Source organism: Neofelis nebulosa, chromosome 11 (genome assembly GCF_028018385.1).
Source record: "Neofelis nebulosa isolate mNeoNeb1 chromosome 11, mNeoNeb1.pri, whole genome shotgun sequence".
NCBI lineage: Eukaryota > Metazoa > Chordata > Mammalia > Carnivora > Felidae > Neofelis > Neofelis nebulosa.
The window spans coordinates 61,600,008-61,619,884 of record NC_080792.1 but is presented as its reverse complement, the minus strand read 5'-3'; the positions used below and the strand labels follow the sequence as shown (position 1 = coordinate 61,619,884).

Genomic DNA, 19,877 nt, shown 5'->3' with positions numbered 1-19,877 from the left:
AGGAGAGAAATATTGCCCTATGAACTATACAACACTCACAAACACAACAAATGTTACATTTTAACAAAATACTTTGATGGCTAAGTGACTCATCCTCAGTCATCAGCAAGTGTCATGTTAACTGGGATATTAAAAAACATCCTTTCCTCCTCAATTAATTCTGTAAGCCTAGTAAAGCTACTATGACATTAAGGCTCTTCATTATTCCTTTTATTATGTATTTAAGGCACCGAGTATAAAAACAGCACAATGAATTTACATACAACTCTTCATCTTTTGAGTGTTAGAGAAAGAGAAGAAAGATCTATTTTATTAAGTCTTAATTAGGTTCAAAGTATCATATCCTGTGTGGATCCCCGGCCTCAAGAAACATATGAGGCAGCGCAGAATAGAACTGCATAAAGGGCTCATGACAATATGGTGGAGGGGATATCTGCCTGGGCTGATGCTGGCTGTACAGGAGCACAGGACTGAATGGCTAGTCAGGGATTAGGGAAGATTGCTCAAGGGCATTCAATCTAAACTGAGGCCAGAGGTACAAATAGGAGTTAGCCAGGCAGAGGAACTGTAGGGGTGGGGCCTTCTGGAGAGAGCGAGCATGGAGTGGATGTCCTTGGTGCAGCAAGAAGCTCACTAGGAGAGGACTGTGATCAGGGTCCCTGTAGAAGGCTTTGGGATCCACCTAGGTAGGCTAGGGTGTTTGGGAAAGAAAATGGCGAAGCGCTCTAGGGCCAGATCATGGGGGTCCTATATCTCATGTTTGTGAGGACAGGAGAGCTCGTGAAGGTTTTTGAGTTGAGGATTAACAGGATCATATTTATACACTGGTAAGAGGTTCTGGCTGCATGATGGAATACATACTGGCAGGAAAAGAGATTGGAACAGGGTTGGACATCTGGAAGAGTAATCTAATAGGGAACTGCTGTGGAGGTAGGGAACTCAGTTTGAGACATATTTAGTTGAAGGTGCTTTGGGAACATTCAGGGATAAGGTCATGTCCAGCTGTCACTTGGAGAAACAGGCCTGGAATTCAAAGAATGGACAGGATGAAGGCACAGATTTATAATTCTTGCACGTAGATAGCAAGTGAACCACAGGAGCTCATGAGACCACCCACAGGGGGTCTCGAATCAGAAAAGGGGGCTGTGGATGAAACCTAGGGAAGAGAGGAGTTGGTGGGAAGAGAAGGAGGCCACGGATGAGGCAGAAGGGAGGCCACAGAAGTGTGCTGTTTTGGAAGATGACAACAGTGCTTCAAGGACAAGGAAATGATTGTCAATATCCAATGTCATAGAGAATCAGGAAAATGAGGACTGAACAGCATCTGTGAGGTGGGAAAACAGGGACTTGGAGAAGGACCATACTTTGTTCAATACAATCATGGTTGACAACGGTTTCATCCTTTCCCTGGTGGTAGGAATCTCGTGAAATGTCCTTTAAAAAGCAAAAAACAAAGACAAATACCTGGAACCCAACCAATATCTGATGAACCAGAATTTGTAGGGAAAGAGCTGGGTCATCCATGTACCTAACAAGTATCCAGGTGATTCTTATTATCAAGTAACTTGGGAAAGTAATTTTATGCCTCAAGCCTTCCTCACAAAACATTTTTCCACAAATTGCCATTTTCTCTGAATATAAACTTGTAAGGCTTGAGGCCACTGCCTTGAAAGAGGGGTCCCTGAAAACCGTGGTTCCCCAGCTGTGTGTTGGCCCAGCTGGCCTCCTCCTTCAGAGCACCTGCAGCTTCGGTGATCACTTTCACAGTGACACACCCCTGCATGACACCCTTCCCTTGCACTCACAGCCTCCTGGGGGCCCCTCTAATCTGGCCGTTAATGGGACTTTGGCTTCATTTGCCAGCCATGACCATCAGACTGCGAGAGAGACAAGAGATGTGTCTTTCATACTTTTGTGCCAACGTCTAGCACAGTATAAGCATTCAGCTTATTATAATTTAATTTAAGTACATAACAAAGGCTAAATGAATGGTGAGTGAGAATGAGAATCATAATGAAACATCAACTGACATCTGGGGACAATCTCAAGCTTTCAAGGTTTTATTTATTTCCTTCAGTCAGTAAACATTTATTGAGCTTCCACAATTGGTCAGCCTCCGGAGGAGCTGGTCAGTGTACTAAAATAAGGTGTGGCCCCTTCCTCAAAGAATAACCTGATCTCTCAGAGCTTTCTAGGAATGTAGTTGCACATACAAAAAGAAGACAATGTCATATATATTTAAAATCTAGGTCCTTCCTATGTGGTGTTGCTCTGGTAAGAGGAGGTGATGTAAAAGAAAGGCCTCTGTTGGGGCGCCTGGGTGGCTCAGTCAGTTAAGCATCCAACACTTGGTTTTGGCTCAGGTCACGATCTCCCCGTTCATGATTTCTAGTCCCGCGTCCCCGTGTCCGGCTATGTACTGACAGCATAGAGCCTGCTTGGGATTCTCTCTCTCCTCTTGCTTTGCCCTTCTCCCTGCTCACTCTCTCTGTCTCTGTCTCTCAAAAGAAATAAGTAAACTTAAAAAAATAAAATAAAAGAAAGGCCTCTGCAACAAATTCTTTCTCATGGCCTCTTCTTCCTCAGATGCCCATGATGATAACCTTGGAAAGGTTTAATGTTTGATTCCAAAATGACCTGAGAAATGACCCCGAAAGTTTGTGAAAACAAGTGGCCTTGCTGATGACCTTAGATAAGGATGAAGACTTCACTGGGGTTGTTGACTTTGTTCTCATTTTGCCATTTACTGATCAGCAATGTTTGAGAAAGAGTATCTTTTGCACTAATCAAAATCAATAAGCTACAAATGGAAAATATATGTAGCAAATGTCATTGCTGATGGGCTTCTTTGGCTGAGGATAAGCCAAGCCTTCAAAGCAGAAGAGGCCCCTGCAGGTATAAATCGGCACCTCAGAGGTGCACAACGTTGGGGGGTTGCTGTTTGCAGGTGAACACTGCCCCCGGAACTGTGCAACATGGTTCCCCTCCTGCCCATTCCCCCACCATGAGAATCCCCATACACTTGCCTCTGTTATAATCAGATAAGATTTAGACACATCATAGCCTGGATTGGCATGCAGCTCCTTACAAGAGTCAATGGTTGTCTTTCTTCCCCAACTGTACTCAGTATAGAAAGACTTCAGTCAAAGCCACATGAGGCACCAAGTTAGAATGGATGGAAGTAAAAGATTCCAAAATGAAGTATTAGCCAGCCATGTAGACATTTCAAATCAAAATCGTTGATGGAAATCTGTTTAGAGGTCTTTAAGGCACTCTGAGAGGGTACAGATGGGTCAAGATGGTGAAGGTGACAGGACAGAGTATGAAGAAATTTCTTTGTATGAGGTGCTTCTGTCAGTCCCCCCTTACGAGGTGATGGGGTGGGAAGGAAGGGACGCTACATTCTTCACCCAAACCCCAAGCGAGCAAGGAGCTCCAAGCAGCACCACGCAGAGACGCTGATGTGTGTACTCTGAGGTCTGGACACTGATGTCCAACTTCAGCCAGGAAATCCGGCTGCCAGGGATTTGGTGAGTAGGCACAGGAGTTGCCTCATGGGGACCCACATACACTAGCAGTGTGAGTGCTGCCTTTGGACCTGAATCGTGAGAGAGAGAGAGAAAGAGAGACTGCCCAGAGCTATTCTAAGTCCCGCTCAGGGACACTGGCAGCACGGGTGACGAGACTCCAATGGAAAGTGTCCGGAAGGAGAGGATGCTGGGAAACCAGGAGGTAGAAGAGCCCCATGAGAGAAAGGGAAGATTTGATCCCCTCCAGCTCAGTGTGAGGCCGTCCTACGATAGCACACCACCATTCCTGCCTGACGCTGTGGTTCAGCCCGGGAGGTCACGTAACGGAAGTTAGTTCACTGGAAGTGGGGGTAAGGAGGAAGGCAGTGAGGGGAGGTATGTGTGAGAAAGAAAGAAGCCACTAGAAAAGGATTTGCTTCTATCTGGAAAGAGATCAGAGTTCAGGTGTTGGCAAGGATGTGGAGAAAGGGGAACCCTCTTGCACTGTTGGTGGGAATGCAAACTGGTGCAGCCATTGTGGACAATGGTATGGAAATTCCTCAAGAAGTTGAAAAGATAACTACTCTAGGAGCCAGCAATTGCACTACTAGGTATTTACCCAAAGAATACAAAAACACTAATTCAAAGGGATACATGCGCCACGGTGTTTATAACAGCATTATCTACAATAGCTTAATTATAGAAACAGGCCAAGTATCTATCCAATGACTGATGAATGGATACATATGTATATATGTACACACACACACACACACACACACACACACACTGGAATATTACTCAGCCATAAAAAAGTGAAATCTTGCTATTTGCAGTGACGTGGATGGAGCTGGAGAGTATTCTGCTAAGTGAAATAAGTCAGAGAAAGATGACTGCCATATGATTTTACCCATGTGTGGAGTTTAAGAAAACAAATGAGTAAAGGGGGGAAAAGGAGAAAGAGAGGCAAACCAAGAAACACACTCTTAACTATGGAGAACAGACTGATGGTTACCAGAGGGGATGGGGTAGGGGGAAGGTGGATGAAATAAGGGATGGGGATTAAGGATTGCACTTGTTGTGAAAAGCACCGGGTGTTGTCTGGAATGGTTGAATCACTATATTGCACATACATCGTATGCTAACTAGCTGGAATTTAAACAAAAGCTTTAAAAAAATAAAAAATAGGACCACTCCATCTTCATGCAAAAAAAAAAAAAAAGAGAGAGAGATGAGAGTTTGCTTCTTTTCTGTGGTTGGACAAGTCTAATTAATGAAGTGAGATTCTGTTTTTGTTCCCATCTGGCAGTGATCACAGATCCATTCCAGATGGTTTGTATAAAATGGAGAAAGGTCTAGTTTAGACTGGGGAGCTCAAATAAGGTGCATCCCTAGTGACCTTCTCGTGAATATTTCAGGTAGTATGATGTTATTATTTAACTTTTAAAAAAATTAGAGGCAGTAGTTCCTTGACTTAATTTTCATAGGGCAAAGACTCTTTCGAATTGTCACTCAAAACTAGTCCAGGCAGATCAGAAACATGCAGAAATTATCTGCTGAACAAACTGAAAGAGAGCTAACCTCTCCACCGTATGCATCATAGATTTGTTGGCGGAATGATGCCTCTCCCCTTTCCAAATGAGAAAACAGAACTGCAGTCCAATGTTGAAACACTGTGTCTTATCACAAAACACCCAATAATCAACAAGGTGAACTCTACCACGCTTTTTATTAAATTTGGGAAGCTGAGGGGTTCCTGGGCGGCTCAGTCGGTTAAGCGTCCGACTTCGGCTCAGGTCATGATCTCACGGTTCATGAGCGTGAGCCCTGTGTCGGGCTCTGTGCTGACGGCTCAGAGCCTGGGAGCCTGCTTCGGATTCTGTGTCTCCCTCTCCCTGCCCCTCCCCTGCTCATGCTCTCTTTCTCTCTCAAGGAATAAACATGAAAAAAATTAAAAAAAAAAAAGTTGGGAAGCCGAATTTACTCCTTGGTAAACTGGAATCTTCTTGCTTTCCTCACACACAGTTTATGGAGCTAGATTTCCGCAGGTTCTGCAGAACAGTAGCCTGCTCTCACACACTTCCACCAAAGACTACATGAAAATAAGTAACCTTTCTGACATGAACAAGCCAATCAGGAATTCAGCCAGGAGCCTCTTTCTGCCCTGCTATCTTTCCCACCTCTCAGGGCAACTGCCCTTTGATTTTTCCATATGTCAAAGGGTATGCGCCCTCTTAGAGACTTGGTGTTCTAAGGTAGTGGGAATTATGCTTAAAACAAAATCATGGACAGTTGGAAATGGGAAATGTTGACCCACTGGGGTTCTGCTTGGCCTGAAGATACAACAAACATTCACTTGCCTCTTTCACAGAGACCCAGATGATGTACGATGAAACAATTTTGATGATGTGCAACTCCAAAATCCACCACATGAACACCTGCAGTTTGTGAAAATACTCCAGGAATTTTAAGAAGAGCACAGTGAGGCGGTCAATCACCAGATGCCATTTGTTTCTTAAATCTGCAAAATAGTTAAATTCACCCAAGAGCGTAAAAAAATGTGGGTGGCTTTTTTGTTTGCATTATTATTTAAAGCATATCTTATGCAGACTGGAACGAGAAACTGCAAAATAACAGTAGTGGATGAATTCTAAGAATATCAAAATCTGGAGGAAGGGCGGTCTAAGAATCCCACATCATGATGATGTAGACACCATACGCTGAGACTCGGAGGGATGAGGATTTTTATCCACCTGTTAATTAAGTTAGTGTGAAGAGGAATTTTGACCTTATTTACTTCTAAGGCCGAGAGATATAATTCCCTAGTTTCTTGGGAATATTCAGTAACCGAGCTCCCTCTAAATGACATCTTCCTTGCCAAAACCAGGCTTCCATAAGTTCCAGTTTTGTCCACCCCCACCTCCCCCCCCCCCAACCCGGGGCTTAAAGAGGGCCTGGCTGAAGCTCACCAGTGGCTCTGGGGGAGTGAGCCTCCTCAAAATTGGGAATGAACACCAAGGGTCCGAATGACCTGGTCCCAGTTCATGAAATGTGGTCAGATGAATTCTAATCAAAATTTTTAAGCAAATTAGTCATTTCCCTCTTTCCACCTTGTGCCAGGTAGTAATATTTTGCAGACTGGGGTCATGTTTTTGTCTAGAAGGGCTGTCTTGGTTCATCTAAATGGAGGTCAGGACAGAAGCATTTTGTCGTATCAGCACGTCACCACACATGTAGACAAAAGCTCACGAGCCCAGGCAGATAAAGACCCGAGCGTGTCTAAGTAGCTTCTTCATGTGGCTGGGGTGGTTGTAACAGTTCTTGTACTTGGTCCAAAAAGTTTAAGTGAAGTTTCAGTCGTCGTCGTGAAAAATGGCTATTTACAAAGTGACTCAGATAAGAGTCGATACAAAGATTTCAGTCATAACTGAGCATACTTTAGAGGTGTGGACGGCAGGTGTGTGGGGGGATGCCAGAAAAATGAAATCCAATCTTTAGTGAGATCCTATTAGTAACGCTCAAAACCTTCATGAAGTAGGACAGCAAATCTTAGTCCTGGGTCCTTGGTCCCACCGAGCTCGGTGCTCCTTCACCCTGAGGAACAGCCAGTGCTTAGATATGGAAAGGGCAGTTCTGGGCATCTCTCGGGGTCTTCTGAGATGAGGGAGTAAAGGGACCAGGTTTTGGGGAGTGTGCCTTTGGGAGGGATCTTCTGCCTTGTGCTTTTTCATTTTCTAAGCCCGTAAAGCACAGAACACCAACAAAGTCAAGTGCAGCACATCACTGTCATGCCCCAGGCCACCACCCCAAAGGCTATGCAGTCTTTCCTCCCATAGTGTCTGGGAGCTGCTAAACAGAGTAAAGCGCCTGGTGTTCTCTGCTCGCTGTCAGATAAGGCGTCCTGATCACCACGGCGGTCCAGATCTCCGTCATGCCCTATTAAACATTATTTCAAGTCTACGAAGAGAAACAGGAAAAAAGAGCCTAAAGAAGAAGGAGGGAGAAAACCTAAAATAACAACAACAACAACAAGAAAAACACCTCTAGGAGTTGGCTTCAAATGATAATCATCCTGTTGCTTATGTGCTCCACTGGTTCCCAGGTCCTGAAACATTAGGGCCGAATTACAAATATGTTCTCAATGACCAGTTCCCTGGAGAAGTCCCAGCCTGGCTTTTTTGAGAATGCATTTGAAAAGGCCCTGTCTAGAACTTTCTGAAATTCTACACAGCTGCCTGCCTCTGCTGCCAGTAGGAAATGTCCTGCCCAGGTTTTCTACTGAATAGAGGTTAGAGCCACACCCCTCTGGTTCTGGCCAGGATCACCTCTGGCAGATCAGTAGTTGATAACCAGTCATCTGCTCTCTTCTTCTAAATCAGAACCACACAGAAATGATGGGAGCAACTAGAACTGGAATGTTGTAACAATTGCAAAAAAGACCCCACCCCAATTTTTATTTCAGACTGTTTCAAATATATATCCATCGGGCACATGTCAGTTTCATTCACTGAATCAGTCAGCCAGGATTTTCTGAGCAGCTACTGGTAGTGGGCGGGTTACCTGATGTCTCTTCCTCCTCCTCGTCCTCCCCTTCCTCCTCTTCTTCGCTGTCTTTCCCAAGCTCAGCCTTTTCAGGGCATCCCTCTGGTTTGTCCTCCCCAGACTCAGCCAGCTTCTTCAAGTCTGGCTTCTCCAGGCTGGCGGTCAGATTCATCATGGCAAGGTCTGGAAGGCTTCCTTCAGGGTGGGCCAGTCTGTTGGCAGAGAGCAGCCGAGTCAGGAGAGGAAAGAACGCCAGGGGAGATTTGAGTGAGGGGCAAGTAAAAGGAGGATAAACAAAAATGAAAATCAGTGCATGTACACAGGCCTTGCAATGTGGGGTGGTTAGCGTCTGGTCGCTTTTTTTTTTTTTTTTTAAGCTCTTTCTAAAAACAAACTGTAAACTCAGCTAGGTCTTGTTAGCTTTTCCAATTCAGGTTCTAGTGATTAGTCAGTAATGAGAGCTATCGACACCTAAACTTGACATTTTTCCCGGAGGAGAAAATGGTCAGAGTTTAGGATGTAGAAGCATGAAATGGCATCATGTAGAGCAAGCATTTCATGGCTTCACGGGGGACTTACTCATTTTGGTGGATTGGTAATTTTTTCTTGATGCTGCTCAAAGTAATTGAAATAGAAAGGAAAAAAAAAGGAGATGAGAACAGAAGAATTATAAGGAATGTCAGAGATCACACATCATGCTACATATCATCCACTATCGCATTCCTGTATGCCGGTTGCAGTAAGTCCTAATGCCAAGTGCATTCCAGGATGGCGTCAATAGCGTGCTTGTGCTATGAACTCTAGGCTTGGCGACTTGAGTTGAGAGTGGACAGGACTGCAGGTTATAAAGGGGAGAACGTATAGACTACAGAGGCAAATCATGTCATGCTTTTTTTTTGGTAACGTAGCAAACCATCCCGCAAGAATCCAGTCACTTCACGCTTTTAATAGGCTTTTTAAAAAAACCATTCTTAAATGATACGTAATCGTAGTCAACCTTTGCATAGACTCATCTCATTCTGCCATCATCTAAAGCACATGTAGTGGAAGCGAAATGCTTTCAGGAGCAAGAAGTCTGCATCACATCCCAGTCCGTGGGCACGGGTATCAGCGGCAGGACACGCAGTCATAAAGACACGGTGTGTGACAGCCCAAGTGAGGCACCGGGAGGCAGTTTCACTGAGCCCAGACAGCAGCCAGAGCATTACAACTTATTTCATACTGGACAATAATGAGTACGATCTTCCTCCTAAATCGTTAAAGATTGTTATCTTTGGGCTCATCGCCAGTTTGAAGGAATATTTGTGGGCAATAAATTAGATATTAGGAAAAAGTCTACTGGAAATACCAAAAGTCTTCCCCATTTGTAAAAATTCATGTATACCTTTCAGCTTGGGTGTAACGGGATAGACAATTAATAATGTTATTTTATTTGTGTAACTGTGGACTCGGAGTATATTATTTAACCTTTCTGGAATTCACTTTATGTTCTATAAAGTGAGAAAGTTTGGCTAGAGAAAAAAATCTAAGCTTACTTGCAACTCATTGGTTTTATATGTGAAACACACCTGCAATGTTGGGTAACTGGTGACGCATTTGCATTGCCCTTAGACTTTCAGAGCGGTTATCGTTCAAAAGTAATTCCTCTTAACAGGGTGTCAAGCAGGTAAACTATAGAAACACTGTTAATCGAATGAATACACAACATCCCGGGGATGGTTCAACATTGGTGGAAGGGCTTACACTGACTTACTACTTTCTTATTTTCCAAAGCTAGGCAATTCACCCTCCTGTCTCTGAGAACGTCTTCCACTCTTGAAACTCTGGTACCATATTTTGTACACCAGCACTGCATGTCAGATCTCACGGGGCACACGTGCTATTCCTGCTTTGTCAGGACTCTGCATATGAAATGGTATCCAACGTAAAAGCAACCGGGTGTCACACAACCGTCGATATTTATGTGTTCTCGTCAGCATTGCCAGGTGATGCATCTTATAAGTGAGAAGATACTTCTCATGATGACATTTGGTGGAAGTATGACCGTGTCAGAGTGCATTTCTAACATCTACGTCAACACTGCCATGACTTGATACTGACATGAAATACAACTTGTCAAGAATTAGAGCTAGTTTATGGAATGAAACTTACAGACCTGAGGCTGTTGCTTCTGCCTACATAACAAAACGTCCTGAGCAACAAGGCCCCCAAAGTGTCGTGGTACGAAAGGCGGGGCAGATTGAGGGGAGATTAGCTAAGGAAGGAATCAAAGAAAAACACTAGAGTAAGCCTGGTGTGAGTATGTCCCAAAGATTGACTTCTCGAAACCCATTAACAGTTTACAAGAGATCTGGGACTAGATAATGCTGGGGAGAGAAGAGAATCAGATATGAGTGTCTAAACCAAATATCTGCACATTTCTGTCTGACATAGTCCTTATGAGGAAACAGGGCACCTGGCTGCCTGCAGGAGCAGACTAACCTCAGGAGCTGGTAAATGGCAAAGGAAAAAGGGGAGACTTCTATCAGGCTGTCATTGACTAGAGTCTAGGAGTCTGTTAACTGAAAAATTGCATGAGAAAATCTACATGCATAAAATGTGTACGGGCAAAAATGGTTTTAATGCCTGATTGGAGTTTATGACTTTTTTTGCATTTTTTTATTTTTTATTTTTTCATTTATTATTTTTTATTTTATTTTTTTAAATATAATTTATTGTCAAATTGGTTTCCATTCAACACTCAGTGCTCAGCCCAACAAGTGCCCAAAGGACAGCTGTGTAAAGCCTTTCATTTTCTCTTCCATTTTTTCATAGCAGTTTTTTTGAAGGCAATACAGAAGAATGTTAAAGCATGTTCATTAGAATCAGAAAGACTTGGATTCAGGCCTCAACTAGAGAACTTACTAGCCAGGTGACTTGGCAAAACTCCCCACCCTGCCTCCTAAATCTCAGTTTGCTGATCTATAAAATGGAGTAACAGCACCTACTTCACAGGATGCCATGTGATTTCTGTTAAGCTCTTAACAGCGTTTAGCACACAGGGAGTATTTTTAAAGTAAGGAACCACCTGCTAACGATAGATTTTCATACACTGCTTTGATAATCTCCATCATGAAGAAGAATTAGAAACATGCCTTTGTAAGGGACACTAGACACTGGGGCAGGTGCTCAACTTGGACCATAACTCTGTCATCAGCACATTCTTGAACATAACTTGTGTATTAAAATGGCCACTTGGAAGAAAAAGAGCAAACGTTTCTTCCTTGGGAGTCTGTCTCCACCCCTCTCAATCTTCTGCACCCTCTGCTGTCTGCCATCCGCTCCCACCACATGTGCTGAGGGGGGGCTCCTGTGGAGGTAGGGCCATCTGCACAATGTGGAGTTCATGGGCAGAACTAGCCCCTGGTCTGCCATCCTGAACAGCTTGACTGATTCTCCAGGAAAGCCTGTGTACCTCAATCTAGATATTTCCACCCCCCGCCCCCCCAGTAAATTTTAAAAAGGGATCCTGGTTTTCCAAAAATTAAATTAGTAACCACGCTCCCTGAAACTTCTGGCAAAGAAACTTCCAATACTGGTATTACTGTATTGATCCTCATGGGCAAATTATCTAATCATCACTTGAAGGAGACTTATAAATAGGGTGATGAACTGGATTCTCAGAGAACCCCCTCTCGCACTTCCTCAAATCCCACCTTTTTGCATGCCTAGCCTCTCCCCACCAAGGAGTTCATTTTATTTTCTTTGCATTGTCTTTATCTACACCTATAACTTCTGTACCTTGCTTTTATGATGATCTAGGCAGGTTCTGAGCTGTAATCCTCTCACTGACTGGCCATATCTCTTTCTGCATTCTAATAAAGCAGGTGATGTTCTTCTCTTTGTGTCTTTACTCACTCTTTCTTTCGTGCACCCACAGCTCTTTATACGGTCCATAATATGTGCATCTCTGCAATTGTATCTACATACTTTTATTCTAATTATGGCTCTGGGGATTCTTCCTTTAAAGGGCAGAAACCCAGTCTTAAGTCTACTGGGCTCGCTTGCAAAATGTGATTGACTGAATGTCTGATGAATGGATTCTATGTACTGGATGGCATTCTTATTTGAAACAGAAGAAACAAATTATGATACACGGACAGCTGAAGAGGCTTAATTCTATACTAGGAACTGACTGTGACTCAATATATTAAGCCACATATTAAAGAAAATGGAGCCTACCACGGTAAAATCTCTTTAGTCTAAATTCTATTTATTTATAACTATTCTAATTCGGAATATGTGGTAATATAAACTGCACTCACCCCATTCATTAGACTATTAGAAAAAAGAGATATCTTGCAAATTTCTAGTGTTTATAAGTAATATTTAAAGAATATCTATACTGCTTGTTTTCTAGAATGTGTACTTTTAGAAGACTATAGACACAGATGAGCAATTTATTTGTAAGTTTAATATCACATATTGAATGTGTGTGGTAGTAATTCCTTCAAAAAATCTACTAGACATGGGGCACCTGGGTGGCTCAGTCGGTTAAGCATCCGACTTTGGCTCAGGTCATGATCTCGAGGTTACTGAGTTCAAGCCCCGCATCAGGCTCTGTGCTGACAGCTCAGAGCCTGGAGCCCACTTAGGATTCTGTGTCTCCCTCTCTCTCTGCCCGTCCCCCGCTCACACTCTGTCTCTCTCTGTCTCAAAAATAAATAAACATTAAAAAAAATCTACTAGACAGGATTGGGTATGATGACTCTAATATCTGCATATGTGACAGAAATGACCATTACTCCTGTCAAAACATTCCAATTTATTCTATTTACAAATTCAGTGGGAACTTCCCCACAATGATTCATATCATCAAAATTTTATCAGTCACCCACTGTCCCCAACACTCTTGCCTACACCTTTTTAGGTCATGTCTAAATGTTGATCAACCCAGAAGTTGAATGTAGGTATGTCTTTTCTTCCACCCAGAACTCACGTTTACAAACACATTATTCTCCCTGTGAAATAACACTGAGCATTAAGGAAGAAATTATGGGAGAAAGAAAGCTCACTTAATAAAAGAATTGACTTATTTCTTACTTTCAACAAGACTAGGCCCTATTCAAAATTAGGCTTTACACACAGCCTTTCGGAAGCATAGTGAGGGAAGAGTTTATTGGGGAATGTCTTCCCTGGGGCATAAATCTGGCCTTTCTTAATATGTTAGCATTCACACAAAAATGAAAGATTCCACTGGAAAGAAGACAGTGCTAACAGTGGAATTCTTTGAGTTTTTAATTCTTTCAGAGGACTTTGAATTCTGAGAATTCCTGAATGTATCCCCTGGCCTTGTGACTTAACAGGCATGGGCTTTCTCTCAAGAGAGAAGTCTGAGACAATCAGAACCATAACTTCTGTTAGCCTGGGCTATTGGAACCCATCAAACCAACTCCTGCCTCCTTAGGTATCCAAGCCATCCCCTCACATAGCAGATGGTAAATACTTTATGGGAAGACACAGTGAAAGAGAAAAAGATATAGAGGGACAGGGGAAGAAGGAGAAAGGGAGAGGGATGGAGGGCAGGGCCAGGAGTGGAAAGGAGGGAGGCTGAAAGGGAAGGGATAGAGGGGGAGGGATGGGAGGGGGGAGAGAGAGAGAGAGAGAGAGAGAGAGAGAGAGGTTGAGAGAAAAGTTCCTTATGTTTTAGAGATGAAATTTCAATAGTTGCTCAAGATCTCCAGCTAGAGTTTTTAGCTAAAAACCTGAGGTTGATTTTTCTCCCTCAGGCTGTCAACAAAACCGCCCCCCAAAGGAACCAGTCACTCCTCACCCCTCCTTCTTCAGTGATTTGCAGAGCGGTGCATTAATTTTTCACACTTCCTCCTAGAAGTTTTGCCTCCCAGGGCTTGCTACTCGGTTGTCAGCTTTAGGATTTTATTTAAGAGAATAGTGAGTGAAGTAGAAAACCAACAGATCTTACTTATAAAACCAACAGATCTTTCGAAAAAAAGTTATTTTGTTGATTGGGTTTGTTGCAAAACACACGTTTCTATGACCTAAATGACTGGCTTTATTACTAATGACATAAAGTTATAGGAGGGGATATTTTAATTCACCTATTTAATAAAGTAAGGACCGCTGTAGTAAATTCACTCCCTAAGGATCTTTTTCTCTGTGTTCTTAGGGAAGTTGAGGATAATTCTGCAAACAACACTTATCAAAGCTTATTGTTTATTATGTGTGGTCATTTGCATGTTTTATCTCCCCAGCTGGGTTATATGGCTATAAGGCAAGGGCCACGCCTCAGTGCCCAGCTCTGCATCCGTTGTGAACTCTAGTGATGGCAACTATCTTTCTTCAGTATGCTGATCTATTGAGGTCTTAATTTTCTTATAACCATATGTTGTTGTGACTATTTTCACTTCATTCACGACATATGTACAGATGGAAGGTCAACTAACGGGCAAGGCCCTGAGGCAGATGATACGTTGACACAGTGGTGAATTATACAGGGACTCTAGGCCCGAGGGGCTGATGCCTCCGGCAGGGGAGATAAGACAGGCAGGCAGGTGGGGGGGGGGGGGCGGCTGGAAGGCAAGTATCAGGAGGCAGCAACCATAAAGTGTTATGGATATTCAGAGGGAGGGCGGATTACTTTTAGCGGGGGAAGTTGGCATTGGTGGGCACGTTCGTGGAGGAGCGAGATAAGCTCTCACGCGAGCCCTGAACTAATTCGCCAAAGAATGAAATCGATGGGGCATACGTTTGAACCAAGACCCAAGGCCGAGCACCAGCTGAAGACCCTTGGCAACCTCCGAATCCACTTGTAGCACCATTCAGAATAGTCACCAAATGGTTGTGTTGGCAAAATACATCCATGAGCACACCTGAAGACCACTGTGCACTATCTGATGACATCATTTTCCGTTTACAACATAGTAAAGTGTTTAACACACTAAGTGACCGTTAAAAAAAAAAAACAACAAGAGAGAAAACATGGAAGTACCCACCTATTTATTATTAGATATACGCGCCCATTGACTTTGGCATGGCTACGAGGTGAAAGATGGAGCACGAGGTAGCATGCGGTGGCGACGGGGAGACAGGTAGGAGAGAGAAAGAGCAGACTGTTAGAGAGGAAAGAAGTAGACCGTCTTGCAAGCTTTACGTCATCACGGACACTTTGATGCACGAAGACAAGTCAGGGCAGAAAGATTCAGGAGCAACGTGAAATTAGATGTATTCAGGAAAAATGCTGGAAGGTGGCAAGGTCCGGTCCGTTCTTCTCATTCCTCCCCATCTCACACACTTCGCTAAAAATCTGTAACCTTTCAATTCTCGGAGCAAATTTATCAAAGAAAATACAATCTAATAGATTAATTCTTGCTCCTTCCCCCAGATTAAAAAGAAATGAAATCCTACTAAGTAACTAAGTGATCCTAACTAAGTAATATTGTTTTCTATGTTTTCTAAGACTGAAGGTAGAAAAAAGCCATTTTGTTTCCATATGCATTAGAATACTTTCTTTTTTTAAAAAAAAATTATTTATTTTTGAGACAGAGAGAGACAGAGCATGAACAGGGGTCAGAGAGAGAGGGAGACACAGAATCTAAAACAGGCTCCAGGCTCTGAGCTGTCAGCACAGAGCCCGACGCGGGGCTCTAACTCACGGACCTCGAGATCATGACCTGAGCTGAGGTCGGACGCTTAACCGACTGAGCCACCCAGGCGCCCCTAGAATACTTTCTAAAACGGAGCATGGAGGAATTGCAGGGATGGATATTAAATACCTAATGGATATCTAGTACCTTAGTATTAAGTATATATATTATAATAATTATGTTGTGATTATGCTCTAATATTATATATTTTATCAATAGGTAAGTGGAATAATATTCCTGAGAACACCTGCTTAGAAATAAATATAGTTTTTTCTATTATTATGTATATCACAAAACTTTTTTGTAATACTAACTTGATAATTCCGTAAGGCTAACCACAATAGATTCTGCTTCAGTCACATGTGACATTTGCCTGTATGACCTATTTATGCACAAAAACACAGCTCGCACAAGTAGTGAACCAAATAGGAAAAGAACAGTTGGATATTTACAGAAACAACAGCAGTAGAATCAATGTAAGGAATATAATGGATTGATTATTCCCAATTCGTGGGCCATGGTGGGCGCAGAGAAGGCAAAGCGTGACTGTCCATCTTAACACTGTAAATATTTTTTTCTTCGTCAGTTTTATCCTAATATGGTCATTTATTAGGGATCCAGAGACAAAAAAATACTCTGAGGTGAAAACTATTAGTAAAGAAAATACCAGAATGGAAACAAGTTGCCTAAAAAGATGGGATATGTATCCTAGGTTCAAAGTTAAAATTTGGGGACCTTTATATTAAACTCTTGCAGGAAATCCCAAAGCACTGAACTTGAGTTTGAACCAAACTTTGAGCTCTTTAAGGTCCTAGACAACTCTTTTTTTTGAGGAACTAAAAGTGAAATCCCATGTTCCTAACCTCTTTAGATAGCTGGCCTTATATACTCTCATCACTGTTTATGTTTTCTTGGAAAATTAACTGTTCAGGGCATTTTTAGGGCTAAACCATGGCCATGAGGATGGCAAGCAATGACCTCAAATGGCTACAGATCATTTAGATCTTCTTTCCTCTCTTGCCATGACATGGAGGGTGAGGGCAGTGAATGGAGCAGCCGTGGCAATGGGGAGAAAACATCTTCATGTGAAACTGTAGTCTTTCCCCAGAATCTACATAATTAAATAATGCTCTATATGCTTCCAGGAAACTCTGAGGAACAAATTCAGTTTTCATGTACCCTAGGTGATTCTTTGGCTGGTACAATTTTTGCTGAGCTGCATTGTCTTCTGCAAAACTGTGGCCCTGAAAATCTCTATCTTCCTGGAAAATTGTAACCTATATCTTTGTTTGATTGTGTGACATTAGACTTAAAGGCTTATGATAACAATAAGAACAATGGCGGGGCGCCTGGGTGGCTCAGTTGGTTAAGTGTCTGACTTCGGCTCAGGTCATGATCTCATGGTTCATGAGTTCAAGCCCCACGTCGGGCTCTGTGTTGACAGCTCAGAGCCTAGAGCCTGCTTCAGATTCTGTGTTTCCCTCTCTCTCTCTGCCCCCCCGACCCCCCAGCTGTGTCTCTCTCTCTCTCTCAAAAATAAAATAAACATAAAAAAAAAGCTCCTATATCCTGGAGAAACTTTGAACAGAAAATAAATATTTGAGGGAAGAAAGGCATTTTGAAGAAAAAAAAAATTGAAAGGTATCATTAGCTTTCACCAATAATTACATTTCTTTTACAAACATACAAACATGCCGACTAAAAGGCTTTTCTCGATTATTGACTATGATTTTTCGAACAGATGGTGAGGGTTTAGGGTTTATAATTAAATAAAGCAGGTTACCTTGCCAGAGTCAAATACCAAATACTAATTTTAGCCCCACGTGTGCCAAGCAATGTCAAAAAGGTCATCAAAAAATACTTTTTCTAATTGTTGGTAAATCTTACTTTCCTAGACCAGCACTATGTTTGCAAGCTTTTTAACCTTAGAGTGACTTCTTCTGCTAACAAATTTGCCTATAAACAATCTCTCCTAGGGGGCTCCCAAACTTCTAATAACTACCTTATTTTTCCTAATGTTTGATTATCACTGAAGGCAGCCACTGACCCCATTCGTACCCTCTTCCTGGCCGGGCGTTGGGAGGAGACAGGGTTTAGCTGAGTTCTTAGTGATGGTGGTAAGACAGGGTAGGAAATAACAGCTGCTTGCTATCTCTGCATTCCACTGGTTGGTCATCTGGAGCGCACTCAGAATGAGAACGACATGTGAACTCAGATTCAGCAAAACGCGATACGGAAAATAAATGTGCTAAATACATAGATAAAGATTATAAAATGGTTTTCATCACCAAATAAAAGAGTTTTGGAGTTATCTGCAACTCCAGCCCTTACTATAGCAGAAAACGGAACGCTCGGTATTTCATCAACTGTGCGTGATGAAATACTACTCTAACTTCTTTTGACGTACTCATTTTTTCCCTTAAAGAAGAGTTCAGAGGGAAGCCAAAAAGGCTAAATGGGATTGTCAGCTGGCATCTACACTCCTTTCATACAGCCCTTTGCCCCCTTGGTTGCTTAACAAGTGTTTTTCCAGGAACTGAATGGTAAGGCTAAATCTGAAACAAAAGAGGAAAATCAGTGTGAACGTTCACTAGAAGAATGCTTGAAATTTCCCTGTGAGGGACCAGACTGAGAGATTTGCAATAAATCCATCACGGTTTCAACACACATGGGCAGGGAGAGAGATATCTCATCTGTTGCTTGTAAACACTTGATATTTATCGATGAGAAGACAACAGAGAGATGATCACAGCAATTACTGTCTTCACTTTATTCCCTTACTTGTTATTCTCATCACTAGATTGGAGATCCTATCCTTCTTAGCTGAGGTTCTTTATTTCCAAAGCGGAAGGGAAAATCCTGCGCCTCACCTTTTGGTATGCTCTCACTTCCTTACTGGTTGTCAGCCCACGCTCTGAATCAGCCAGATTTCGTAAATGTTCTTAAAACACATCACCAGCCCAGACACGAAATATCCACCGCCACCTCTGAAGTGTTTGCATCTGCGCAGCTATTTTGAACCCACTCACATGATGGTGAAGATCACTTCGCATTAACCAGTCATGAGTCACCACCAATTGTTACAGAAAGTGTCATCAAATACTCCACATTCCACCCCCCCCCCCCAGGTTGGTACTCATGGCAAGTTCAAGGCTGAAACTCTACATTAGTTCTTGGCCTCCTGCAGGCCACCCCCCCCCCTCCCCCCGCCAAGCTGAGGTGGGGAATCAAAGCCGCCCTGACCAGAGCAAGAGGCTCGTGCTTCCTGCTCGCACTCACCTGTAGATGGCGCTGTCTTCCTTGCTGGGAATGGACTTCAGGTCCGTGAGCTCCAGGAACCGATCATGGAAATAGTGGAGGTGTAAAATGCACACCAACAGAAAGGAGGTTGGGATGAAGATGCGAGTGAATAGTTCTGCTACGGTGAACTGTTTTAAGCCGAGATCCTCGAGCCTGTAAAACAAAACGACACGAAAAGCAAGAACTTTTCTTAGGCAATGAGGGCACTTTTCCCCCCCCCATCATAAATTACATCAGTCTTCACTGTCTCAGTTATACCATTCCTTGAATTCCCCTCTCTCTTCCATGCGTTCCACTTTGGTTTCTGCTTCCACCAATCCAACGGACCCGCTCTTACATCGGGCGGTAACAACCTCAGTATCGCCAATCCAGAGTGGCTGCTTCTCTTTGTTTAATTCAGCTTCCAATCCTTCTTGAAACTGTCCTGGCCTTGGTGCTGCCACACTGTCCTGGTTTTCCTCTTCTGTCGCTGTCTCCTCCTTTATTGGACCTCCAGATGTGAAATAGCCCCAGGCCTCGGTACTGAGTCTCTTCTCCCGCTTATGTTCCCTTAGGTAATGTACAAGTCCTGGGGATTTACACACCATCTTAACACCAATGATTCAAATGCACATTCAGAGTTCCGGCTTCTCCTATGGATTCTTGTGCCCGCATGTCTACCAGAAGGATTTTTTTTCCCCCACAGTTATTTCATATTTAGTGTTTTCCAAACGGTATTCTTGATTTCCCAGTTTTGCTTGGCCACGCTGCTCTCCACCCCGGCCCCCCACTCGAGTCTTCCTGGTAATAACTGTCCACCTTGTGCCAAATTCTGAACTACCTCTTCTAGATGAAACCACCATCATTTCTCACAAGAACACTGCTGTTGCCGACTCACCTGCCT

At 43.0% G+C, this 19,877-nt stretch overlaps 1 protein-coding gene across 3 annotated transcripts in view; it reads right to left on the bottom strand.

Annotated features, from left to right (window-relative positions):
- Positions 1 to 19,877, bottom strand: part of LOC131490416 (piezo-type mechanosensitive ion channel component 2) — a 470,949-nt gene that overhangs the window by 91,903 nt on the left and 359,169 nt on the right. For 2 of the 3 annotated variants that reach the window (XM_058692724.1, XM_058692725.1), the window contains exons 17-21: positions 18,974 to 19,147; positions 15,044 to 15,085; positions 8,631 to 8,663; positions 8,070 to 8,263; positions 5,870 to 6,030 (exon numbers count right to left, since the gene is read on the bottom strand). In XM_058692724.1, coding sequence (XP_058548707.1) covers positions 5,870 to 6,030; positions 8,070 to 8,263; positions 8,631 to 8,663; positions 15,044 to 15,085; positions 18,974 to 19,147 — 604 coding nt within the window. The remainder of the gene's footprint in view (positions 1 to 5,869; positions 6,031 to 8,069; positions 8,264 to 8,630; positions 8,664 to 15,043; positions 15,086 to 18,973; positions 19,148 to 19,877) is intronic. The other variant, XM_058692726.1, reaches the window with a different exon arrangement.